At 35.5% G+C, this 27,057-nt stretch overlaps 2 protein-coding genes across 6 annotated transcripts; one reads left to right on the top strand and one right to left on the bottom strand.

Annotated features, from left to right (window-relative positions):
- Positions 1-5,237: 5,237 nt before the first annotated feature.
- Positions 5,238-7,523, bottom strand: LOC124321207. Of its 3 annotated transcripts, XM_046784113.1 has the most exons (4): positions 7,393-7,523; positions 6,229-6,395; positions 5,871-6,087; positions 5,238-5,806 (listed from the first exon to the last, which is right to left on the bottom strand). In XM_046784113.1, the coding sequence occupies exons 2-4, from the start codon at positions 6,380-6,382 to the stop codon at positions 5,260-5,262; spliced, it is 918 nt and encodes a 305-aa protein (XP_046640069.1). In that variant the 5' UTR covers positions 6,383-6,395; positions 7,393-7,523; the 3' UTR covers positions 5,238-5,259. The 3 variants fall into 3 exon arrangements, with proteins under 3 accessions (XP_046640069.1, XP_046640067.1, XP_046640068.1); XM_046784111.1 differs by having other exon boundaries at positions 5,871-6,395; positions 7,393-7,514; XM_046784112.1 differs by having other exon boundaries at positions 5,871-6,395; positions 7,396-7,514.
- A 157-nt stretch (positions 7,524-7,680) lies between these two features.
- Positions 7,681-12,739, top strand: LOC124321206 (large neutral amino acids transporter small subunit 2-like). 3 transcript variants are annotated; one of them, XM_046784109.1, is made up of 15 exons: positions 7,683-7,998; positions 8,275-8,426; positions 8,489-8,602; positions 8,716-8,873; positions 8,948-9,022; positions 9,090-9,117; positions 9,179-9,304; positions 10,322-10,460; positions 10,525-10,648; positions 10,752-10,855; positions 10,952-11,123; positions 11,215-11,374; positions 11,454-11,546; positions 11,710-11,784; positions 11,886-12,739. In XM_046784109.1, exons 2-14 carry the CDS (start codon positions 8,303-8,305, stop codon positions 11,760-11,762), a joined length of 1,470 nt encoding a protein of 489 aa, XP_046640065.1. In that variant the 5' UTR covers positions 7,683-7,998; positions 8,275-8,302; the 3' UTR covers positions 11,763-11,784; positions 11,886-12,739. The 3 variants fall into 3 exon arrangements, with proteins under 3 accessions (XP_046640064.1, XP_046640063.1, XP_046640065.1); XM_046784108.1 differs by lacking the exon at positions 11,710-11,784 and having other exon boundaries at positions 7,681-7,996; positions 8,271-8,426; XM_046784107.1 differs by lacking the exon at positions 11,710-11,784 and having other exon boundaries at positions 7,681-7,998.
- Positions 12,740-27,057: the final 14,318 nt, after the last annotated feature.

Raw genomic sequence — 27,057 nt, 5'->3', positions numbered from 1 at the left:
CAAATTGACTTGAAGTTATAGCGACGTTTCGGCGAATCGACGAGACGTCCACGTTTTTCCAACGGGATATTAAAAAAAAACACGTCTAGCTATCTATTAAATATTCCTTGGCGGTTTCGAAAAATTGCAGCTAACAGACAAAACAAAACGAAATAAACAAATGAAATCGATTCGCAGAATTTTCAGCCGCGTGCCGGATTGGAAGCCCCGTCAACGTTTTTTGGCGGAGTAAACTTTCAAAGTTGGCTCGTTTTCGTGGACATATGTATATCCTTTCACCTTTCACCACGACGGGAATAAATAAAAAAAAAAAATAAAAATAAAAATAAAAATAAAAAGAGACTGAAAAATCAACCGCCAACTATTTCTTCGTCCTGCGGCTCATCCAGCTTTCACGAACCACACTTGGTCTCATCGCACCAAACTAATAATCCAAGTGCTCTACACACACAACACACAATCGCAACCGCACTCTATATACTCTAGATACGTTATTACGAACAAAATGAAACACAAGATAATTAGCGCAAAAACCAACCGAGTGCCACACACAATCCGCGTGGTGCCTTCGCTATTATCGACCGATTAAAGGCATCGACGATATAATATCAACAAAAAAAAAATATAACTTTCTACTCTTTTGCATGCAGTAAAAGAAAAAAAAAGGGGGTCTGAATAAGTAGGCTAATGCTCCGCGATAATGCATGCTGAGATTTCGAAATTCTGAGAAATACAGTAGATGCTTAATGACAGCCCCACTGTACCCTATCATCATTCTCCGGGATGTGACTCGCATTCAGTTAGCAGGCCTTGCCCTTGACCGTGATTGCGTTATATATTCACACGTGAGCCTTTTTTGCAAGAAAATCGTTGATCAAAAATTGTACTATTCCGTTTCTTTTTTTTTTAGTTTGAATTTCGTGACATGTTCCATAAAAGTGTTGAGATCAAAAAGATCAGCCGACCTCCGATGAATTGTGTTCGTCGCAGTATAATATCCCAAACTGAGTTTGTGTTCCAAGACTCTTTCTTTCTTTCTTTTCTTGTTGGTTATAATGGCGTTTTGCTGTTTGAAACATGTGACCTTCCCCCGGAGCCATAGACTTCCTGGTAAAAGTCAGAGCAACAGGCGCACGAGCTGCTGCTGGTCGGGTGAAAGGGGGCACACACACAACCGCCTAGGAGGGCACACGTCAACTTCTCTAATGTGAAATCGACTTTCCTTTCTCTTTTCATAAATAGCAATGAAACTAGCTTTTTGGGAAGGAAGGTAGCCGGCCAAACTTGGGCCATGCAAACGGCTATGCGCCATACTATACTATAGTACAGCTCTAGCTCCTATAGAATCTTATAGATCTCCTTTCGCTTGGGCTATATATCAGTGATATATCAATCCCTTATTCAGCCCCTCCAGAAAGTGACCTTCCCTTATAGCGCTGCTGTGTGGCACGAGGACCAATCCCTTCGTCCAAGGATATGAACACCAAAAACCAAATGAAATTGGGGTCTATCCTTCCAAAATGATTTCTACCTACCTTTCTATATACACACATAGTCGCATACTTCCCGTCTTGTCAAATCAAGCTAGCAGCAGAGAGCAGACCCCCATATTGACTGTAACAGATAGTCGAGGTTGACCGTATTTATGGAGGGCCCAATGACACATCTTGTTTTCTCTTCCTCGACGAGAAAGACCCGTTCACTTTCCATTTCCCACCTCCATTTCCAAACGGCACTCGCCTTACCCTCGATATCCGACAGGTTGCCAGCTCATATCGCATTGGAGAAAATGAGGATAACACATTTTCTCCTCTGCTTATATACAACGGCCGTTAGTTCTTTCCCCCATTTCAACCAAAATGCATGTATATTGTATATTTAACAGAAAATACCAAACTGTAGGTGGAACTTTTTTTTTGTCCTAGGCTCCTAGTTCCCCCACTCTTTTTTATATTTATACTTTTTTATTTTTATTTATTTTTGGTCTCCTCCATTTGTGATGGGATGTTTCTGTGTTCCTTTCCAGTGGACTAGGTCACTGGGTCACAGGTTCATCGACGGGTTCTATAACTAAACCCACGACCGGATGGAAGGGCAACACAGAAAGCGCATGCTGCATAATGCTGTTGCCTATATTTTGTTCCATCAGCGCCCTACAAAGAAATGTTCATCCTCCAAGACAACCCTCGCTTTCCTTTAACCAACCTTCGTCATTCAGTTATTCTATTTCGGATAGATTCCTTTTTTATTTCCACGTCAACCAACGACAAACATATCCACCACATTCCGAATTCCGACTCTTACAAAACGATTAGGTTTTGTCACTTGGTTTTATTTCTTTTGCATTGCTTCCATTTAACACGTTCGAAAATGACATTACTCTGCTTATTATATTCTAATTCTATTTTGCTAATTAAAATGTATATAGCTTGTATTTATTCATTGACTGCAACATCAAAAGAAGAGACAGAGCTGGCTGCTGGCCCTTGTTTCAATTCAAGGATATCCTTGGTCGACTTCGAATTCTAGAGAATTCGACATTCTATTTTAGCCTCTTTGCAACAGAGCCAGTGTCTTTGCGCATTCCATCGTGACCATAGTTAAATGAATTTCAATAGTCTACCCTTTTTCTCGTGCACATATATTACCATATTTAGTTGTGTGTATGCCAAACAAGGGTTCTTAGAATCACACACTTGTAGTCTTTAAAGGGCGCTAAATGATCAAATGAATGTTATACAACCTTGGTTTTTCGAGACTGACAAAAATTTGGACTTTTCTGCATTTGTGGTGTAGTCAATAATCAAGTTGTCTGGAAACAATCTCGCGTTCCAGATTGACGCAAACACAAGCATAAAATTGTAAGGTCATCTAGATTGGTTGCAACCTTCGGATGTTTTTCCCTTCTGCATTCATAGGTCCAAGGCGTTTCCTGTATTGCGCTCGCATTCATCGGTCATTCATTGACGTACATATTTCGGTAGCGTCTTCCCTGCATCGCTGATTTCGACTTCAATTTATAGTCTTTGGACATGTCTCGTTTCGTATGTCGTAAATTGATTCCGCAATTATTTTAGCCGGAGGATTATTTAGCCATTAAAAATAGATGAAATGTTGCACGAACGACTGGTGCTGGCCAATGGTGTAGATGATTAATTGATTACATATGTGAAAAGTAAGACTGTCACAACGCTTACTATTAGCTGGAATGAAATTCATTCTGTAATGGACTCAAAACAAAACGAGACAAATTTTACGGAATTTAAAATGACTGGCTGTGTTGAATCCTTGGAATTGAAATCTTTCGGGATCAAAATTGGAAAACACCGATGTTAACCGGAAGAATTATAATAAGAACTATTGCGATCCATAAAAATATTATAACCATGATCTGTGGCGAAAGAATCCGGGTTACCAACCGACCCGGGTCAATCATTTGGCGAATTTCAGATTTGTGAAAAAATAATGAACGAAATAACGAAAACGAAATCAATTCATGGCGCCATGTGTACAAGGACGTGACTTAAAACAAATTTTTATATTTCAAAGTTTGTGTAAAAATTCAATCATTGGCTTGATTGTGTATTCTACCTTGTGTTTTTTTTAAAGGGCGAATTTCTATTACTTCTTACGTAAGAGGAAAGACTAACTGCCTCAACGTAAACCTGTTATTGCTTTGTCTAGGTTAATATCGCATTTGTATATTTTTTCGAAAGTTGCTCCGAGCCTTTTTGTGTTTTTCCCTTCATCTTACATTGCCAAATAAGCTGCGGATTTCATCACCATTCTTGGAATGCCTTCTTGCTAGCATCCTGCAAAATAGACACGATTAATTATGTTCAGATAATACAGGAAGTTTACGTCAAGACTTGTGTGTTGGAATACCAATAAAAAAGCGAAGGTCCCTTTGGTGCGTTTTGGTGTTTTACGAAGAAATCAGTAGACCCTATGAGCGATAAATGCATAAGCCCCGGAAAGCCCTAATCTACTAGATAATTTTTGTTGCCCTTCTGACATTCTCCTCAAATAACTCTTTCCAATCTACTTGTGTCTTTTCCCCGCTCACTTAACATATTTGGAAAACAAGTAAATATGAATAACAGAAGACCGCTGGCCACTTACAACAATGACATATTTTGATACTTGCTGGTCTGATTTCCTTTTGTTAAATTGTTTTTGAATGCTAGTGTTCTAAATTTACTCTATCTGTATTCATACAAAATTGTCGTCTAGACCGCATTCCACGACTTACATGTTTCTTGATCTTGACGTTCTAGATGGACTGAAGAAAAAAAAATAATGTAAATAATAAATTGTTTCAAAAGTATTTCTAAGGAATCAAGACTATGGTTTGCAGTTTGCTACATGATCAGTATAACCACATATGATTCTAAATCTGATAAACAAACATTTAACAATAACAAACGATTACTATCGTCGTGGCTTATTAGTCAATACAAATTGCTGTTTACATTATTTTATCGTCCAGTCAACATTTCGTGAATTTATTTTTGTTTTTTAACTTTAACCGTGGTTTATAAAAGCGATGCGAAAAACCTTCATCTTGCAAATAAAGAAAAAAAATTTAAATCATCAAACAGAAAATTTTGTAGAACAAAAGAAAATTTGTCATTCTGCCAACAACGTCACGGCAAAACGGATAAACAAGCCATATTTTATTATTTCTTGGTTTTTCAAGTCCCTTCCTGGATTTAGAAGTACAAGTACACACCGGAAGAATGCAACTGATTAAGAGATCGTTCAGTTAAATAAACTGCGTAACTTAAGTTTATTTTAATATATAGCCTAAAATATTCCCTGGAAAACGAAGAACATTTAGTAAGAACGACCAGGTTAGACTGGTCTTTTTAACTTTTCCTATATAGGAAAAGTTAGTGTTCAAACTAATAATTAACAAAGATTGTACACTAAGAGAAAATGTCGTTAAAAATAAACTGGAATTACTATGCTTTTATTTAATCAGGCATTAATCATCACTACCGATTTCTATGACTTCCGTTTAAATATTCGCGGTCTAGTAGAATACAAAAGAAAAAAAGCATCGATTCTAATAGTAGCAGAGACATCTTGTGTTAAAATGGGTTTATAAAGTATACGAGAGATTCGATAAGAGATGTCTCTGATAGTCTGATGTTCCTGAGGAACTTCGTAAATCAACCTGGTCTCAGATGGCGCGCCAGCAATATCGGGAAATGATTTTATTCGATAGCATTTAGTCATTTACATTCCATCCACAACTTACAATTTCAACACATCATGACATTTATTATCGAAATTATATAAGTTAATGTAGTCCACACGCGAATCGCTTTCCAATAGTTCCCCGAAATCTTGATCATTTTCTTCGTGGGACCAATTCTCAAGTGTTTTGTCCCATTCATTCACTAATTCTTGTTGACTGCTGCTTAGTTTAAGCGGACGCGGGGGAAAATCAAAAGGTAGAAGAAAATTCCATTTGATTTCTTCAACTACATCTCCATGGTTCAAGGACTCAGCAGCACTACAAATAGTTCTTAGATACAACTCATAGTTTTTACAATTAAATCTACTATTGTCACATAAATCTTTCAACTCATATTGGATTTGATACAAAATTGTTTTTTTATCTCCATCAACTTTCCATTCTTTCATCAGTGCATCACTAGGACAGCTTCTTGCTACTTCTTCTTCAGATAGAGTTGAATCAGCTGTTTCCTGTGCAAACTGTAACATATCAAAGCTTCTGTAAACATTGAGAAACTTATATTGATGTTGAAGTACTCCTCTACCAAATTTGTCAATCAGTCTGTGTAGCAAAAAAAGAAATTAATTACTTGTTGAACACAAATTATAAGATAAACTTCACTCACAAAATCTGTTGACAACTAAGACATTCCTCATGCCAGCCTAAAGAAATTTTGCTAACTATTAAATAGTTAATGAATTTAACTCTGATGCTTCCATCTCCTTTACGGAGTTTGATTAAGCTGTAGGGCAAATAAAAATTTAGGCCATATCGAGTCAGGAGTCTCAACACCTCATTCTGTTGCCTTTGGTCCATTGAGCTGTCTAGTACAGACCTGAGAACTGAAGAGTTGTGTTTCTTGATATCAAACCCACTTTGAATAATACAAGATATTATTGGCATAAAATCTTTCACATTATAGTTTTCACACAATAATTCAATTCCATTATTCTTATTAGCATCAGTTTGATTGACATCCGCACCTTGATCAATGGTAGCCTGAATCAGTTTAAGTAAATCATCTTCACGATAATCCTTACAAAGAACAAGAAAATCAGCATTTGTTTTTTCTATTGATTTTATTTCTTCTGTGAACGATGACATCGATATATTATTCTTTTCACAGATGTGTGCCATTATGATGATTTAACAAGCGATCCGCCACTCAAAGAGACCGTTTGGGGGGTTTTTGATTTAGCGGAAATCGTCGCTGGGGGTTCTAAAAATAAACAAATAGATGGGTTTTGTGCAAAATTTTTCGCTAAGTCGATTGCTAAAAACCGCAATCGCCTAGCTTTTGTAGTTTGGGAGATATTTTAAAAAAACTGAGAGGGGGTAGCCGAAATTTGGACTTTTTTTCGTTTTTTGTGCAGCAGTTTTCTCGTCAACTGCTGCACCTAAAAATAATCCAATTGGTTTAAAATGATGAGATAGCCCGTCTCTTCAAACCATTTTAATGTTTTTAAAATATTCGGCTTAGAAGCCGAGATATTAATGATTGAAATTTTGAAAAAAATTTCCAAAAATTTCTTCGTTTTTTGGCCATGCCGGCCTTTATCCCGTAAGCCACCTAGCGCTCGCGAAAGCAAAATTTCCCCCTCTTTGCCTTTAGGGTCTGTTGGGGTGGTCTCCCTCATAACGTCAGCCTACACCTATCGAGAGGGGGTGGTCACCCCAACAGACCCTAAAGGCAAAGAGGGGGAAATTTTGCTTTCGCGAGCGCTAGGTGGCTTACGGGATAAAGGCCGGCATGGCCAAAAAACGAAGAAATTTTTGGAAATTTTTTTCAAAATTTCAATCATTAATATCTCGGCTTCTAAGCCGAATATTTTAAAAACATTAAAATGGTTTGAAGAGACGGGCTATCTCATCATTTTAAACCAATTGGATTATTTTTAGGTGCAGCAGTTGACGAGAAAACTGCTGCACAAAAAACGAAAAAAAGTCCAAATTTCGGCTACCCCCTCTCAGTTTTTTCTAAATATATCCCAAACTACAAAAGTTAGGCGATTGCGGTTTTTAGCAATCGACTTAGCGAAAAATTTTGCACAAAACCCATCTATTTGTTTATTTTTAGAACCCCCAGCGACGATTTCCGCTAAATCAAAAACCCCCAAAACGGTCTCTTTGAGTGGCGGATCGCTTGTTAAAACGCACGAATTGAATTCAAACTCTAACAAAGTGTAAAGCAGACTAAATAAATACTAAAACGTCGTAACGATGACAACATCTCAAAGGAGTCCTTGGCATCTAGTGACGAAAAAAGAAACCAATTTATTGCCAATGGCAATTCAACACTTTTGTTTGAAAGATGCAGGGCCTCCTTTTTCTCCTCCTTCATGGTTGAGGCAAGACCTACAGAATCTTGGGCCTCCCTCCCTAAACCGTTTAATTCCATGAAATACCTAGCGCCCCTAGCGGAAAGAAGTTGGTTCCTTCTGTCACATTTTGGGGGCGTAGCGTAAGCGTGCGTAACCACCAACCAGTCAAGTGCATATACCTCTATATCGTACTAGGTTATAGACGCTGCTCGTGAATTTGGTGATTTTAACCAGAAGTTCATTCTTCTTTGGACAACGGCCACGGCTCTTTCATTACACTAGCGTCATCAGGAAGTTCAGTCAAGCGTGACGTGTCTTGTCGTAGTGTTCAGCGATTATTATTCGGCGTATTATTTCTTCATTCTAATTCCAATAACACCTCGTTACTGTGTTTGACGGCGTCTACCGAAAGTTTAATTCATCATTAGTTAGGTAACTATGGCACACTTTTCTTGATTTTTGCAGATCAAAACGGAGATTTACTGAGATTGTCATGAATTCTGCAATTATGTTTTTGTTGTACTTATTACATTTGAATTAGTGTTAAATGCAAGAAGGACAAATTACAGTACTGTACGTCATTAATCCGAGTTATAGATGTGTTAAATTCTACTCCAGTTGTTGTGAACGTCGAATCACATTTAATAACAATGATAACAACTTGCAAATAGTTATATATTTTTTTCAAATTAAATCACCCAATACTAGTTGCATTCTGGATTCAATTTTCTGACAAATGGAGGAAAAAGCGGGAACAAAATACGCTGAAGTTCCACAGAATGAGGAACATGCCGCTAAAGACAAGGATCAACCTGAGGGAGGCGCTGTTAGGCTTCAAGCCAAGATGAGTCTCATAAACGGTAAGAATTTCTAAGAAAAATGAATGATCTGTTCAAACAATACTTCGATCGTAAATTGAAAGGCGTCACCGTTATCGTCGGCAGTATCATCGGTTCAGGGATCTTCATTTCTCCAACCGGTGTGTTGGTTCAAACGGGAAGTGTGAATATGGCTTTGATCGTTTGGATTGTCTCGGGTAAGATCGCCTCTTTATTTCTTATTGCGAATTGAATTGACAACAGTTTTCACACTTCCGCAAATAATGTTTTAAATTTATATTCCTTGTTGAATTCTTGGCTCTCATTATAGGTATCTTCTCGATGATTGGAGCTTACTGCTATGCCGAGCTGGGATGTATGATAAAGAAATCGGGTGCTGATTATGCTTACATCATGGAAACGTTTGGCCCTTTCTTGGCATTTATCCGTTTATGGGTTGAATGCATGATTGTGAGACCTTGCTCACAGGTTTGTAAAGCTCAAATTCAATTTTCTTAACTCGTTAAATACAATTCCATTCTTTTTTTGTATTTACGTTATAGGCTATTGTAGCCTTGACCTTCTCCATTTATATTTTAACGCCTATGTTTCCAGAATGCAGTCCACCAACAGAATCGGTATGTTTTTTTGCAAGAATTATTAATCGAATACACGCAACAATTGATTTTTCCTCCATTTAATTAGGTTCGATTATTAGCTGCTGCCTGCATCTGTAATTATTGCTTATCTAATTGATCATTATCAACATTAATTGAAATGAATGAATGATTTAGGTCTTTTAACGTTTGTCAACTGTTGGGACGTGAAATGGTCGACTCTCGTACAGGATACATTCACATATGCCAAACTAGTGGCATTGTTCATTATCATGGGAACTGGCGTCTACCAACTTTGTACCGGTACGTTTTAGTCTCGTATTTTCTTAAATATATGCAATATAAGGAAGTAGTTTAATTACCCCCCGAAAATGTTTTGGAATTCCCTCTCCGTTAGATTTAGAATTCAAAGAAACAAAACAATGCTATGGGTACTGACGTCAGAAAGAGAACTGGTGCTCTTTATCGATTGGTTTGCATTTGTCATTGTCCCCTTTCCTCCCTATCCCTTACAAGCTTTTACTGACTGCATCCGGATGTCCTCGATACCGTTTTATCCATACCAATTGTAGACGTTAATTGCTTCCCTTGCGATCCGTCTGTCGCATCACAAGTTCATATTTTGACAACATGACATTTTAAGATCACGGGTTTCTTTTTTAAAATCCCGTTGTATGTCATTACGGTTCTTTTCGACATGGTGCAATTGTTAGGAAAAACCCTGTAAAAATATCTGGTTGTTTTTTTAAACTTTATGAGCGAGAACATTTCCGCCTCGGCACCGCGTTTGTATGTGACTGTGTGATAGCGGAGTCTATTCATCGTCGTCGTTTGTTTCATTTGGCGTGAACCTATCAGCTTTTTTCTATATGTACTAGCAATACGTTAGCTCTGCTCCACTATCGCTCTTGTGCACGTGGTACTACTCAGCAACGTCTTATTGTGAAAAACTGTACTGCAAACTATTGCATCTGAATTGTCTTTCTTGTCGTAGTCACGCTGTGTTGACTGGAGAAGATCTTCGGGCTCTTTGTTTTGGTTATTTATTGATTTTTCGGGAAGGAAATTATTTTATATCCTTTATGCTACTGCCACCTGGCGATATGTTTTACGTTCCGTGAAATTTTTAAATCGACTTCGACTCGGATTCAGACGGAGAATATTTCGATTTAGAGAGGAAAATTAGGTTTGAAATCTATATTGCAAACGCTATGTTACGATCCATAGCTTAAGTCCTTTATGAAACTATCAACAAAAGTTTTTTTTTCTTCTCTCAGCCATGTCAGTTAAGTTTGTTCTTATTGAAATTTTTTAATGTAGGTCACACTGAATATTTTACATTCGAAAACACGGAAACTGACATTACGAAGCTTTCTTTGGCGTTTTATTCGGGATTATTCGCCTACAATGGTTGGAATTATCTGAATTTCATTATTGAAGAGCTTCAAGATCCTGTCAGGTAGGCTTTTACAACATTGTTTTATTATTGGGTAATATTTAATTTGATCAATTTACAACATCAGAAACCTACCTCGCGCTATTGCCATTTCTCTCATTACGGTGACTGTTACTTACGTGTTTACAAATGTAGCATTTTACACTACATTATCTCCCCTTGAAGTGCGAGGGTCTACTGCAGTTGCGGTGGTATGTTCTCAGTAAAGATGTTTCACGCTAGATTAATTTACTATTATTTTTTCAAACTAATTTCCTCTTTTGTTAATTTGCGAAATGCGTTATTTGCATGAAGACTTTCGCCGAACGCCTGTATGGGCCTATGGCATGGATCATTCCCGTGTTCGTGGCGATGTCAACATTTGGAGCTGTCAATGGTGTATTATTAACATCATCTAGGTAACAAAAAAAAAAAAAAAAAAAAGTAATCATAAATTAATTTATTTGCCTTCTTACGTTTTTTTTTTTTTTTTTTTTTTTTTCATTTTGATGCAGATTGTTCTATGCTGGAGCTTGTGAAGGACAAATGCCGGAAATTCTTACCATGATTCAAGTTACACGGCTGACCCCCACTCCTGCTGTCCTGTGCATAGCGATGCTCTCTCTCATTTACTTAGCTTCGGATAACGTCTACAGTCTTATCAATTACGTTGGATTTGCAACCTGGGTAGGTTTCAATGGTTGATAACGAAATTGACCGAAAGAGGTTACACATTATTCAGAATAACATGTGATAATTTTTTTAAATTTTATTTTAGTTGAGCATTGGCTTAGCAGTAGTATGTATCCCATATCTGCGATGGAAACGTCCTGATCTTGAGCGCCCGATTCGAGTTAACCTCTTTTTCCCCATTATTTACATTATCGCTACAATCTTCATCACGGTGGTCCCGTGTATTGCATCTCCTGTTGATACGGGTAAATAATGACACCGTTTACCAGAATTTATCCACGAAATCTCAAAATTACTCACGAATATTCTCTTTGTGGCAAATAGGATACGGAGCGTTGATTATATTTACGGGCGTTCCCGTATATTTTGTGTTCATTTATTGGGAAAACAAGCCACACTGCATCCGCAAAGCTCTGGGTAAGTTTCTTATCGATACTTTTTAACTGTAGTGGATGTAGTTCGATGTTTTGCACGATTTGAATTAGTTTCTTTGGTTAAGCTTGTTTTATTTTGTATTTTTTTAAATTATTATTTCCTTTGTTTATTTTATCTTTTTTGTTATTTTTTGTTATTGTGGCAGCCTCATTAACTGTCACCCTACAGAAGATGATGGTTGTAGTCAGCCCCGAGTGACTTTTTTTTTAAACCCTATTTCGTAAGTACCCTGTCTTCACCTTGTTTGTTTACGATTTACAGTACAAATTTATCATAAATCAGTCTTCTTACCTTCAAATCCATCTTCTCCATTTTTTACAGTTGCTTTCACCGTATTCATGCAGAAGATTATGGTCGTGGTTGGAGCTGAGAAACCAGCGCAGGTGTAAAGCTGCTCATCTTCCCACAAATGATTGATCTGGTTCTTGGTTTTCCATTTGCTTTGATTGTGTTTGGTTATTTTTTTTTTACTGTTATCTGTTTCTAATCAATCATGGTTTTTCATGTTCAGAAACCGGTAATGTAAGGTTGATCTCTTGTTGGAAACAGTCAGTGAGTCTCATACGCATCTCACACGTTATATGTTTACATAGGTTCTTATGTTTAATATTTCGAGATTTGCCTAAAATGTTAGCCGGATGAAAAACTGTCTTGATTTGGTTACCAAAGATGTGCATCTGATCCAGAAAATTTGCCCTGATATAAAATGTTCCCCGTCTTAACAAGCAAAAATTTTGTACTGGGATTCGGTTATTTGAACCCAGCTTTGCACTCTGTCCCGCACAATAGCACCTCACCCAGTCTTTAGCTCACACTGCCTCGGGGTAACAAATTTTAGCTCGAGTAATTTTCCTGAAATTTGCACGGTGTAAAGTTATAAAAACTGGGACTCACCACCTACAAGTGCCACGGAGTATGACAAAGCAGAGGCCTTCGGATACACTTTATTCCGCTCACAATATCATACTTTCTCTTTTCAAATTGCGCATTGTGATTAAAAAACAGTTAAACACGAGTGAATGTTTGATTTATGGTTTTGAAACATTTGATTGAACAAATTTAGCTGTAAAATCAATGGTCAATAGCTTATCAGTAATTAATGAGTGTATTTATTTACATTATTTATTTATACAACAGCTTCTTCAGAAAAGTATTACACTACGGACATCTTTTTAGACCATTAATAAATACATAAGATGAACATATGATTACTCATTTAGTTAAAAACAAATCTGGAATCCCCTTTAAGATGAAATAGTGTGTGTAATAAATAGTTTGATGTAATGTTCACGAATTAAAAACAATTAGTAATTGTTTACAACCACCTGTTGTATTTCTTCCTGTTTATCGTTGCTAGACAGTAATGCCGTGCCAAGTTAGTAAAAAATGTTAAGTTTACTGTAAGTTAAGTTTTCATTTGAAATTTAATTTTATAAACGTGTAGTAAACGTCAGACGATCCTGCTGTGCTTATAGTTCAGTGTCTTCCAAGTTAATTGTCGCCCAAAGTCCGAATCATTGTGCATACATTACGCTGACGTGTTTTTTCAATGGTTAATCGAGTCATAAAAATTACTGTTGGGATGTGCCTATTTCAGCTTATTTAATATAGTAAATAATGCATGTTTGTCTAATACAAGTGAGCGCGATGTGTCAACTGAGGACCACATGATTTAAAAAAAATACAATATGGCCACAGCATAGCCTACTCTAATCACAGCCACCCGGCGAGCTATCTCGCCTGTATTGTCCAAATAATAGCCTACTCTGTTTGGAGTTGTTTGAATGTCCAAAAAAGGCGGAGTAAAAGAGGTGGGCCAACAAGTACAGACAAGTAACAATCACGTGACTAGGCGGGGCTTACAGAGAGAGATAGCCCGCGCCTCCGTGTGGCCGTTATTAGAGTAGACTATGGGCCACAGGAATGCGTGTAATGTGACTAAAACACGGACATGAAAGGCACAATTTCGACTCGGATTTCAATTTTAATTTTTCGGGATCGATGGCTTTTTTATCAACACGTCAACCTCAACCTTTCCAAGTGTCTCCTCTTCTACGCCGTCTCACCTCATCAGGACCACAAACTTGCCCCTCTACCTTTGGAAATGGGCTCCGGCATTCTTCAACCGTCTGCTGAAGTCAAACACCTTGGCGTCACATTTGATTCCCATCTTTCGATGTCCTCCCACATTCGAAATATTTGTCGGTCCTCTTTCATTCACTTGTGGCGTATTAGCAAAGTTCGGCGCTTTCTTGATCCTCTTACTACTAAAGGGACATTCACACTGCCACTAACGCAACGTTACGGAGCAAAGCGTAGCGTAGCCCCACCTGGTGTGACGGAAGAATATGTACTGTAGCGTAAGGGTGTTTTAAGCTCCTCCCCACGCTCAACGAGCCGGTTTTTGTTTTTCTCGTGTAGGGCCTTTCCTAATCATCCGATTTGTAAAATAAATGTTTATTGTATTTGTCTCGCTTTTTTCTATCTCCATTATTTTTAATTTTGTTTTAGAGTCGTTAGTTTACCCGCTACCAATTTTTAAAGTTGCGGAAAAAAAGTGGGCGTGGAAAAATTCGGGGCTTATATGGGACAGGGCGAAACACTCTAAATTTAGCACTAAAATATTGTTATAAATAAATTAAAAAAAATATCATGCTATATAATGTGCTATATTTGCCACCTAGTATTTGTTTTTCGCTATGTTTTTAGGTTATTGCTAAATTAAGAAAATTATTTGTTTAAAAATTATTATTTTTTCACCGTTGCCACTAAGCTAAGCTACACCAATTAACGAAAATGTCAATCTTATTTTGACGGGGTTATCCGGACGGCATACAAAAAATTGCGGGTTGTGCTAAACACACCGCAGGCAAAGGGAAAACAAATGTTTACTATACTTTATTTCATTTCATTTGATTTCTTGGATTTCCGTTACTTTAAGCTAACACAAAAGTTATGCCATCAAAACGGAAATTAAATTTCGGTTCGATTGGTATATTTATACATAATAAATATTGGGTAAAACTATTTAAATATATTTAGTCTTAAACTGTCCGAAAAAGCCCCTTTTGTGGAACCGGACCAAAAGTCAGTAAAACTAAACCGTTTATATTTAAGCTTAATTTATAACTAAAAAACATAAAAAAAAAAGTTTTTAAAAGAAGAAAACCTGGGCTACATTTTGGTACAAAAAACAAATACTTATATTAGCTTTTACTGAAAGAAATGTGAACTATTACACAGTTTGCAAAATTTTGTCCGGAATAGCCCCGCTCTCTCCTATGTGTATGTATATTTCTAATGCAAACTTCGAATAAGCTCGGCTGCTCTTATTTGTTCTGACCTTTGCCAAGATTTGCCCGTGCTCCATCATCTATCTGGGTCGTCTTGACGGTCACGTGGCATATATTTTTATTACATATTTTTTTTAAGAGCAGAAAAACTATATTAACAATATCCCTGGTTTTCCAGCTGGGCCGTGGTATTTAAAAACTTGGATGGACGAAAACACCACTGTAGTGCTCATCCATTTTCCGCTGTCGTTTAATGCTACTTAAAAACAGTCTGCAGTTAAAAGAAACTAGCGCTTCGACGATGAAAACGCGATTATCGATCGATACTGATTTTGAAATCTATCGCGCGATAATCGCTCGAACAAAAATTTTTATTCCCGATGACGATTTCATCGTTCATCGCGGCGATATTAACAACCCAACAAAGAATAGATAAGGTAGCAAGAAAAGACCCAACTTAGGACTTATTGGCACATTGTCCTTTGCATGGTCGGACATAAGATTTTTATCTTCTGATTTTTTTGTAGCGATAAACAATTCAAGGAGGATAATTCAATTAATGAGTGTATAATTCCCGCGATTCTTTTTTTTTGAAACATAATTTTCGCCTAATTCACTCTTCATATTATATATGTATATATTTCTAATGTCTGGTATTTACAATCAGAATACTTAAAACATAGAATTAAGTTTTACTTCAGTTTGGCAATTGGACTTTTGCTTGGATACGCATTTACATATTCTTTTTGTAATTCTTTTTTTATTTTACAAGTTCTACTTTTATCCATTTCTTTAAATTTGTGATGGAAACTCCTTGACGAACATGGCCCTACAAATGCCAAGTTGGTAGTACTTGGCTAATTTTTTTCAATATTCCTTGTTATTTTAAACTGGCCTTTTATTGTGTTATGCTTTGAATATTCACCGAAACAAAATCGCGTAATCTGATTTCTATATGAAAATCTAACTTGTAAGAAGTGTCAAAAAGTAAGCGGCAATAGCAAAAAAGTCCATATCGCAAACAAGGTAACTTTTCCCCTTTGTTGCTAAAATTCAGTTCAATTTATAATTTTGCCCTGCCACTCAGTTTCAGTAAGTCCTCGCCAAATTTTAAATTTGGAGACGAGTGGTTCGACGACTTTTACGGCAATAACACAACTCCTGGTGGTTGTGCAGTTATACATCTGTTTCGGCTGTTATCAGAACCTCGTCGTAGACTTAATTAGAGTTTAAATTAGAGTATGTTTTTACACAAGTCAAAGAATGAGTTCAGAAGTCCAGAGCCAATACTACCCAATCAACCTGAATAGTGAAGAGGTTTGGGATGGTACGGAAATTGTCGCAAGCAGTAAATGCGTGAAATCCAGGGAAGGACTTACAGGAAGAGGCTCTGAATTTCTTTGAAAGAGAATTTATAATTTTATTTGAATGACGTTTGCAGAAAATTTGTATTGTATTGAACCATCAGCTAGCAAAACTTGTTGTTTATTTTCATGTTCACCTTGTTATCTTGATTGCATTTGAAGAGAAAATTTTTTTTTCGTTTGCAGGGGTATAGTAATGTATTTTTCTTTGTGAAAGTTAGATATGAGACAAATGATTTAACTGCTGTTTTAGTTAACATATTTTAAATGGATACTTACCGTAGTACCTCGATCATTACATCAAGTAAGTTGGATAAATCTATAGCAACCTGATTCAAGACCCGTTTGATGAATTATTCGATTTCGTATCGCCCTGATGTAATTTATATGTCTTTTGAATAAATGGGACGTCTGATTGTAAGGCTTACTCGGCGTCAGCATGCTCGGCATAATGTCAAATTTCTTTGATCTCCCTCGTTTTAGTGGGTGTTGTAAGTGTAACTTCAGTGCAATAGTTCGTAATAGTGCACAATCAGCAAGAATTGAGCAGAACTCAGTAAGCCAAATGTGTGCTAAAGCGATTCTAAAATTTTCAATTTGATTCCAGAAAGGATTATGCAACAGCACATGAGACCCATTCTGGAATTATGGATTGTTACCAGATATACCAGGGCCATGATAAGTAGTCCGTAGATTAATGAAAGTAAAGGAGTGATCGAGATGAACAATCTGAGCTTTCTGAAAGACTGTAGTACATTTCAAATGATTTCGAATTTTAATTTTAAATGGAGGGACTTACATTAAGAGGCTCCGAATTTCTTTTGAAAGACTATTGACGTCATCAAACCTTTGAGTAATATTACTAGAGATTTCTACTTCAAGACATAGTTTCACCCCATTCTCCCTTTTTTCAATGTTGTTAATAGCAATTGGAAGAACAATTGTGTCAGAAGTTCAATAAAACTACGCCAGCAGAACCGTTAATACTAGAAAGAGGTAATATTTTTATGCGTAATTGACGATTTCTTGAACATATATTTCAGTATTCGACGATAACTTGATGCGGTTAAAATATAGCAATGTGTCCCTAATGTTTTCTCAAAATCAGTCGTCATCAAAACACGACGAAAAACTTAACAAGTTGTCTTTTAAGAACATGTTTTATTAACTGAAGCTAAGTTAATTCAAAGCTATAATTTCTTTAATGCGATTGCAAGAAGAGAGATTAGTATCAAGGGTACCTGGTTGGCTTTAGAAGCTGCAACTACTGACGAGTTGAATGAGCGAGAACTTCTTCTAACTACATGCCTCCATCTTAAATGTTTTTAAATGCTACTGACATGATATAGAGTCTGTTAACTCATCTAAATTCATCGCTGATTCTGGTGGACCTCACATTAAAACTGAAAGTTCCGCATTGGCAAAGAGATCGTAAATAAAAAAAAAGCCAACCAGACCATCTTAAAATTTGAATTCCAACAAGACGATTAAGGTTACGAATCGCATACAGAAAACCATGTTACCACACGAGGATTATCGTGAGCTGTGTGAGCTGATTCTCTACTTTCTCGGTGGCTATGCACCAAAAGAGGCTTTGTCTGAGCTTTTTTTGTATTATCTAACTGAAGAGCTGATTGCCTTTACATTATTCGATGACTCTTTAAGTAACACGGAAAAATTATGATCGGGAAACGGTTATATGACACAAGTAGACCGAATAATATCACACCAAAAAATTCTAAACTTCCTGAAACTGTAAGGCGCGAACTGACGAAACCTGTGTGGCTGTATGACGAAAAGCCAATACTGTCTTCTTTTATCCGTTCTCAATCCTGACTCTTGTTTAGTTTGCTGAAACTCAAAGGAAAGCAAGAATGGTTTAATATTTTGTCCAAGCATTGGCAAAATGTTCCGCTGAAAGAAGAATTAAATTATTTATTAATGGCAACTTAGCGAAAAATTTTGAATCAAACCTACCTGTTTTATATTCAAACCAAACCAAAGCGAAGATTTCCACAAAAAAATCAAATTGGTCTCAGTTAGTTGCGGATGGTTTTTAAAAGAATATGTGGACATATTCATGTTAATGGAAGTATTACTTTTAAAATTCTGGGTAATAGAAGGATAAAGTAGAAATTTCACTACATAGAGTTTCACTTTCGTTTTCAATTATGGGCTAATCGAACACTTTATCACACGACCATTAACTCTTAAAAATATTGACGACAGTTATATAATCTAATGTATTTGAGCTAGGTTAGTATTAAAAAAGCGGTTTATTTTAAGTGATTTATTGCTGATCTTTTTACTTAAGTTAATAGACGATTAGGCATAATGGAGATGATTAAAGTATTAAATTTCATTCATGATTTCCAAAGAAATTTTGAATCATTGCAATTGAATTGGATTTCCATTAGATGTGGATTTACATTTAACCACAAACCACAAGCATTCCGGGATTATGTAATGAACGGAAAGTAAAAAAAGCAGTTTTAAATACTCTTAATAAAATGCCATTAACTAAATAAAATGCTATTTTTGGGAGTGGGATTGAGCAGGATTTGGTGGTGCATCTATAAGCAGTGACACGTTATAGTTTTTTACTATCTCTACGATTTTTCCTCTTCCTACCCTAAACTATGAACCTCTAAACGGTAGTATAGACATATAATCCTTTTTTCATCCTCCATAACAAAGCTATATTCTTGTTCTAAATGGAAGATACAAGCTTAAAGACGAGAGCAAGATTTTGAGACAGAGACATATTCATTGCAATGTCCAGAAATGGACTAATCCAAGTTCAAGCATTTTTCTCCGATTAACGATAAAAACGTTTTAGTAGTGGTATAAAAAGTGTGATTGTGTAACAAAAAACTTGTAATGGAGCAGAATGTCGGATTTACTTTGGTTGGTAGAGTAAGAATTTTCGTTAATGGTAATACTTAACTTTAATTTGAAATTTAGTTATTAATTAGGGATGAGTTCAAGTTAAACGGGAAACAGGGACTTCATTTGAGTACAGACAAGTATATATTTTAAATGTAATTGCCTACTTTATTCGTACTTAATTTTGAGTTACGAAAAACGTACTGTATTTTACTACACTTACTATATACTCAAGCGAATTATTTTTTATGCTTTCTCTTGTGGGACATATTATTTATCATTTACTGTAATTAAATATTAAATCTTCAACGAGCGGAAGTAAGGATGAGGCTATTCTTTAAAACATTGTATTATTCCGTTGTCAGTGCTACACATTATTGTCATTGTTGCTCGTTTAATTCAGAAGGATGGTGTTTACCGCAAATTTTGTAATCCACTTTAATGACGAAGAAGAGATTGCATGAATTTAATTCGGGAATGAAAGTTGCAGAAGAATTATTCAACAAATCCCTCAATTACTGAACAACGAACGTTGAGCAAAGGCTTTTATATTTAGTTCTGAGGCTTTTTGTGTTCGTCACCGGACGAAACAAATACATGCTACAAAAAAGCAACATTGAACACAACTTTTTTTCCTGTAAACTCTTTAATCTGTATTTGAAGACGGATTAAAATGTCAGTTGTTACCCTCGGCCTTACCAAAATTGAAAATCATAGACGGTTGCTTGGTTTAGCTATATTTCTGGAAGCACGAGTTTTAATGAGAAAAAACACTATAAGAAAACACCCCTTTACAATCTTGTCATGGAAAAAATAATGGAGGCTGTACAAAAACACATTCTTTAAGCCTGTTTGGCGTTTAATTATTTTTTTATTTTTTATGAAGAAGCTACATTATTTTACAAAATAATAGAAAACAAATCGATTGAGTTGTAATACACATTTTTAATGATTTGGGGATTGTGTGTAAAAGTGAAAATCATAGACGGTTGCTTGATTTTGCTATATTTCTAGTAGCACGAGTTTTAATGAAAAAAAACACTATGTGAAAACACCCCTTTACAATCTTGTAATGGAAAATTAATGGAGGCTGTACGAGAACACATTCTTTAAGACTGTTTGGCGTTTGATAATTTTTTTATTTTTATAAAGACGCTACATTATTTTACAAAATAATCTTTAAACAATTGATTGAGTTGTAATCTACATTTTGAATGATTTGGGGGAGGGATAACTACTTGGGGTGTGTAATGTAAAATACATTGCACTAGTCAATTAATAGGGCATTTGCTAAGATTGAATATTTTCTAAAATAAAAAAGGTTGATTTTGGAGATATTAAATTTTGAGAATAATTCGGATCATTCGTCACCAAATTCTTGACCCCGAGATCGAAATATTCTGTGTCGACCGAACAAAGATGAGGACTACTGTGAGTCTTGTGTAAATGGTGTGTATTAACATCGTTTTGTGTGTAAATGGTTTCAAATGGAAAACCTTAAAAATAATTACTGGGAGAAACTATAACAAAACTTGAAATATCAATCTCAATGTGAAGAAACCTGTTATGAATCTAATCCCAGACTACATAGCTCCATTGTATGGATATAAAAGGGATATCCATGTCGACCTTGGCGATATCCTATTTGAAATTGCTTGGACTTCCTAAGGACGGAACTATCTGGTCGCCGTTATGATACCTGTTCTTTATGTAAAATCTTTTATTTACGCTTGATTTATTTGTTTGGTTTCTTCTAATTTGAAGAGATATAATAAAATTAATTTATTGTGTATTAATTAACTTTAAAAAAGGATCGTCTATTCAGGACAAACATCAATTAATAGCTCTCTACATTGTACCATGGTTTTCATCGTTAAATACTTTTACCATACTCCACCAACTCCATCAACTTTCGGGATTGTTTACCATCTTATGAACGGAAAAGAAAAATTATGTCCAAAACTAAAAATGAAAATGATAACCTTGAATCTGAACATTTCTCATTCTTGATATTTAGGCAAGGGGGTTCTGGGGATCTTTATTACCTTTTGCGTCTTTATTTTGATTGGATTAAGATGATTTCATATTAAGATGATTTCAGTCATATTTTCTTTCATTCGTCAAAAATGACGTTGTTGTGATTTCCCCAAAAATGGTGAAGCAAGCATATTGTTCACGCAAAAGTGGTTTATGATGATAAAGCACATGTGGAAATTTTAAAGAAAACATGGTCATCATATTTCATAAAAATTAACATGGGGGACATAATAAAGGGGACGAATCTAGAAGGTTGGCCAATTAAAAGTTTACCTTCGGCTACAAGGGACAACCTACTCCAACCTACTCGGAAGAGACAAAAGTAACGATATATACTGAAACGAAAGCAAATTCTTTTTGATTGTGGATTCAGCGATTCAAACTTTCTACTCAGGAAGCCAGTCAGGCAGGCTTGACCTAACTAATGTTAAAACTAAACTTCCCAACCTAAGGCTCAACTAGGCCTACTAAGGCTCAACCTAAACGGGGACGCGACTCGGTAGTAACGCAGCCCGTTGACTCAGTTGCTTTCTTCCTAAATTAGCCTTGTATTTTTAGAACTGTAGTTTTAAAAATGCATGACCTGATACCTTGACCAAGAGAAAATTTGCCAGATAAGACTTTACAAACAACAAGGTGGCCGTACAACCCTTATATAGGCCTTTTTTCCACATTCGTTAGTAAACATATGTAGGGTATTAAAGACGAAGATAAAGAATATCCAGACCTGATGCTGGAAGCTGCGGTAAAACCACTTTAATGAGAATTAGTATCCTTAAATCATAAAACTGATGTAAGAGGATTTGAAATACAATAAGTCTATTTATAGTAAAAGTTGACGCGATACTTAATTTTCGATTCAAAAATTGACCGGAAAAAGTGGTTCACCATTTTCGATCATTAATTGGGTTAAATTCACAACGGCATGGAAGAAACAAGGATGGAGGTACAAAGCATGTCTAAATCTCTCTTTCATGCAACAGAAAAGTTTGATACGACTATTTACTGTCTCGTGTCTCGCCAAGATTCGTTTTTTTGCCGATCTCCGTTGGTAAATTCAAAAAAATGTTGGTCACGGTATCCACCGTCGGCTAAGGCCATCTCCCCCGGCTGAAGACGGTCAATAAAAGCATTTCTTGCGAGTCGCAGATCAGTCCATTCGCCACATGGAAGTCCCCCGTTGGCCCAAACTATTTCTCAAGTGCGGATGCACAGACCTATTTCATAGCGTAAACCCGGTCCATTAAACTTATGCGACCACCATTTTGCATTAAAAGGTGTTGGCTCAAAAATGCTAAAGTCCGTTCCATCGAGAGAAACAAAAGTTGACGTCCCTCTTGGGGCGTTTTGAAAACGCTTATCCCAGTTAATCTATTACATAATTAAAAGTAACAGAAATAGTATAGATCAAAATTTATAATAAAATAAATAAACGGAGGGAATTTTAGTTACCACTGGCAAGTTGGATAGAAGGTAAATGAAAGTGTGAGACCATTTTCGGAAGGTTGTTTCTGTTACACCAACAAGGGCTGCGTTAAAGCTTTCAATATTATAACGCTTCAGTAGCAGCAGTTCCCATAAAAGGTGCTCTGGCACTGACTTGTGTGGCCGATGAACTAGTAACATGTCCCAAACAACGACGCACACTATTGGGGATGTCCCAAAAAAGCTCGAAATTTTCTATATCCTACACTGATACTTCCGTCTCTTTTATGTTTAGTAATCTTGTGACCAAGATTCCAAAATGTTGCTACTAAAGCCATCGAGAAAAGAAAATAACACGTGAAAAGTGAAAACAATCGACTGCAGTAGACAATTTCCGAAATATTGTTGTTGCCAGATTTCATATTTTTATGCCAATAACAATATTATTGGCTTTAGCCTTAAATTTTCAATAATTTGTACAGTATTTTATTTTCCAAGAACGAATTTGTTTGTTTAGCTTAAATTTCATGCCCTGAAATAAAGTAATCATGTTTTAAAAATTCACTTTTTAAAGCATAATATTGGCCTTATTATTCAGGCCAATATTCGGCTTGGTTTTAGATCAAGAGAATTAGTAATGGCAAGATCTTGCTCAAATAGCAAAGTTATGGCCAGATCTTTGAACAACGTATTCTTTAGAACAACTTATACTTAGTTATGGTGCTAAATTGAAAAAAAAACCAGCAAAAAATAGATCTGGGTATAAAAAAGTCCTTAATATTGGCCTTTATTGGCGAATATTAAGGTTTTGTTTTATTAGGAACTGTAGTATTCAATACAATTCAATAAATTTATGTTTTGCAAGAACGTTTGTTTCTTTGTGGAGGACAAAAAAGAAAAAGAAAAAATACCGAAAGAGTTTTCAACTATTATAAAGGGGATTTAACATGGTTTTTAATACTTAAAACGTCATTATTCAAATTGCTCCTAACGCTAAATGTTTTCTCAATCGATACGTAATTATCATCACGACGAATTCAAAAGTAGAATTCCATTATAAACTCCCGGATACACTCTCCCCGGTTATATTTTCTGTGGACCCATAAATAGCATGGATTGGATACCAGAAATTTAAATATTAGATACCATATCACAGTATCACAATTCAATTTATCTTCATACACCAGAATCATTCAAAAAAGATAAGGAATTTATATTATGGCTTAACAATTGGGCGAAAACAAATTATGTTTGGTGTATTCAAATTCCATCTCATAAAAATATTATTCCATTAATTAAGCAATGAAAAACGCCGTTGGAAGTGAAAGTCCTAAGATGATTATTTGAATTACTCCCGTATTGCGTGAGAATTTTTTACAGATTATAAAGAATTAATAAAAGATCCACGTTTTCAGAATATGAGAACTTGAATGAAATTTGTAGGGGAGAGTGATGGGCAATTTTTATTTTTGGCTTTATCTTCCAAACAAATTAACCAATTTTATTCATATTTTTTTTTTTACTTTTTTCAGTGTTCCGCCTCTATTCACAGTAATTTTTTGGTAATATTAGGATGAATAGTTTACCCCGTACATTTTTTTTTATTTTAAGCAATTTTAAGTCAAGGAGTAGTGTGATGTTGGTTGCATTGGAACAGTCTCAGTTTAATCTTTTTAAACAATGACACAATTATAAAAAAAATAAAACAAAAAAAATTGTAAAAGAAAAAGTTTCTTTATACTTAAAACTGCTGATCACTAGATGGGTTAAAATGAAGGGGGATTGGTTTCGAGTTATCAATTAATAGAAATCCCCAAAATATACATAGGGATGTGGAAAAAAATTCCCATATGGATTTAGGACCTTAAAGAACTTTAATTTAGTTAAAAAAGCACCACTTTATACCTCTGATGTTCGTCATTCTTTTTCCACCGTGTTCATTTTGTTCCAACGTCTCCTGAGCGGTATTGTAAAAACAGATCCAAAAAACATTTCCGTAGTAGATATCCATATGATTTCTGATTACAAAAATATAACTTCATTACTCCCTAAATACATTTTGTAAAAGCAACGAGAAATGGCCGTTAGTACTACGGAAATTCAGCTATTGGTTTTTTCAATTAAAGGACAAGTTCATTTCTGAAATCGACTTGAATAATTCTGAAATAAATCCACTTTGTGCTAGACCTTAAGGATGTGTTTGTTGTTTTTATTGTCATTTATAATTTAATTAAGGAGAGACATAATAATTCTTGTTTTCGTTTGATTGTTTTGTAAAAAGAGGATATTGATAGTGCCTCAGAAAAATAGGTTAGTTTTTAGTTGATATCCCTTTACCTGGGGTTTAATTAATAAAATTCCTAATGGATGCAAACATCATAAAGGCTATATCAGGTTGGCTTCATCAAGAGAGTAAAAAAGGGCGTAACTGAAGTGAAAGCTTACTATAGAAGAAAATTAAAATTTCTAAAGCAGAAAAAAATCAAAATTGTGTTTGTGAAAACATACAATCAGATTGTTTTAATACAATGGCTATTGTCTTGATTGCCTCGAAAAAGATAAGATTTAACTTGCATAAGAAATTTTGTTCATCACATATTTTTCTGCTTCTACTTTTATAGTAAGCTAAGTTTGGGCGATTAACGTCTATCTAGTGTAATAGCCTGGCGTGAAATATGACTAAGAAAATTGCATGGGAAACAATTTTACAGTGACTAACATTGAAATAACCTTCACAGACGTAAAGATACTTTTTGGGAAACAAAGTAACTCGTTGATCCTGTCATATAGTTTCTGACTCCAACTCGTAACACAAGATGTAAGTACATGATATTTTTTTATTTGCAGAGACGTTATCAGGTTTGCTAGTTGCCTCTTTATTGTATTTCAAGGAGCATTAGCAAACATGGAGATAATGGCAGAGGGAGAGAGAGAAATGCTAGTGTGTAAAGATTGACATATTTGGAGTAAAACAAAAAAAAAAGGGAAATGGGTTAGGATACATGTTGAGAATGGCAAAAAGGTGTGGAGTACAGTGTTTTGGATTATGATTGTAAAGTCGTGCATTTGTCAAGCGTTATTGAGGCGATGTGTTTTTACCATGAAAACATTTAGGGCACGGAGAAGTTGTTTAGATTGGATGAATACGTAGAGTTCAGGGGGCCAAGTTAACCTATAGGTGGAGGACGCTACGAATTAGAGGCTCATGCTGATGCGAGGAAAAATTGGGTAACCTGATAATAAAATGTTCAACAGATTCCCCTTCGGAAAGACAAGAGCAAAGCGGTGAGGAAACGTGTTTGAAACGATATTGGTAGGCATTTAGCCGACAGTGTCCAGTTAGAAGTATATTTGTCTGGTAAGAGAGAGTTGGTGTTGAATATTTTCGCGAATACATGATATCACAAATTTTTAGGATTTAGTAAATTTTGCTCACTGTTAATGTTTGCGTCATTTGTAGATTCTTTCACCATACGCATCTAGAGTCATACATTGAAGCCTCTTCATTCGTCACATCTTCTCGTTCACTGAAAGGTTCTGAAATTAATCGTGATGGACCAGATCTAGCAAGAAAGAGAGATGAAGCCGTAACTCAAGGGAAAAAACAGTTTCAACACCTAAAATTGTTATTGGAAGACAATTTAAACAAAAGAACACAGAAGAACGAGACTGAGAATGAGACTTACTCTGTTCAAGGTAATTTGTTTATATTTATTTTTATTAAGTTTTCTTACTAACAAATTTTGTTATATTATTACAGGAATCTTATAAAGGGAAACAAGAAATACCTTAAAGGAAAATACTTCGATCGAAAAGGATCAATCCTGGAATTGGTTGGATGATCATAAAAAAAACAATCTTGACCGAAAAATTCACACTGCCACTAGAGCATTAACACTTTTTGGACATGAACGAAAACTTCAATGCTTCAAAAATGTTTTTGATTTGCCATCCCAACGGAACTCAACACACAAAAATTCGTGTTAACCAATGGTGGTTGAATTAAATACGCAAAATCAGAAGACGGCAATCTTACAAACCAACTGTAGCATTGGTACTGGAACAAAAAACAAGGTTTTGTTTGACTAATGAATTAAAATGACAATTATTTTCAATTAAATAATGTTTTGAAAGAAAAGACACAAGATGTGTGCAGAAAATGGCGTACGGCTTGAAAGAGCCAGCATAAGGAAGAAAACAGGGTTTTGTATGTTGTTATACTTTCTTTTATAGTTGGTCTAATATTTCTAATCTAATTTAGCAAACAAGAAACGAATATCTAGTCTAAAGATAGTAACTAAGCGTCGCCAAAGTAATAAGAAGATATCACCGTTTTAGCAAAACCCATTTTCCATTCCTTGTGCCAATATTTTTTTTTATTTAATCACAAATTCCATTTCAATTTTCCGTTCCCATTATCGATTTTATTACTTAATTTGTTTTTTCATTTTTTTTATTTACTGTAATACAAATTATTCGATGTAATCA

The sequence above is a fragment of the Daphnia pulicaria genome, chromosome 1, assembly GCF_021234035.1.
Source record: "Daphnia pulicaria isolate SC F1-1A chromosome 1, SC_F0-13Bv2, whole genome shotgun sequence".
NCBI lineage: Eukaryota > Metazoa > Arthropoda > Branchiopoda > Diplostraca > Daphniidae > Daphnia > Daphnia pulicaria.
This window is presented reverse-complemented; position numbering and strand designations above follow the sequence as displayed.

What these genes read in the sequence shown, in the direction of transcription:
- LOC124321207 (XM_046784111.1), bottom strand. Translation starts at nt 6,382, where the DNA reads ATGGCACACATCTGTGAAAAGAATAATATATCGATGTCATCGTTCACA. An exon ending in CTTAGTTGTCAACAGATTTT is followed by an intron (nt 5,807 to 5,870) that starts GTGAGTGAAGTT and finishes TTTGCTACACAG; the next exon opens with ACTGATTGACAAATTTGGTA.
- LOC124321206 (XM_046784108.1), top strand. Translation starts at nt 8,303, where the DNA reads ATGGAGGAAAAAGCGGGAACAAAATACGCTGAAGTTCCACAGAATGAG. An exon ending in TTGTGAGACCTTGCTCACAG is followed by an intron (nt 8,874 to 8,947) that starts GTTTGTAAAGCT and finishes TTTACGTTATAG; the next exon opens with GCTATTGTAGCCTTGACCTT. An exon ending in CTGCATCCGCAAAGCTCTGG is followed by an intron (nt 11,547 to 11,885) that starts GTAAGTTTCTTA and finishes CATTTTTTACAG; the next exon opens with TTGCTTTCACCGTATTCATG.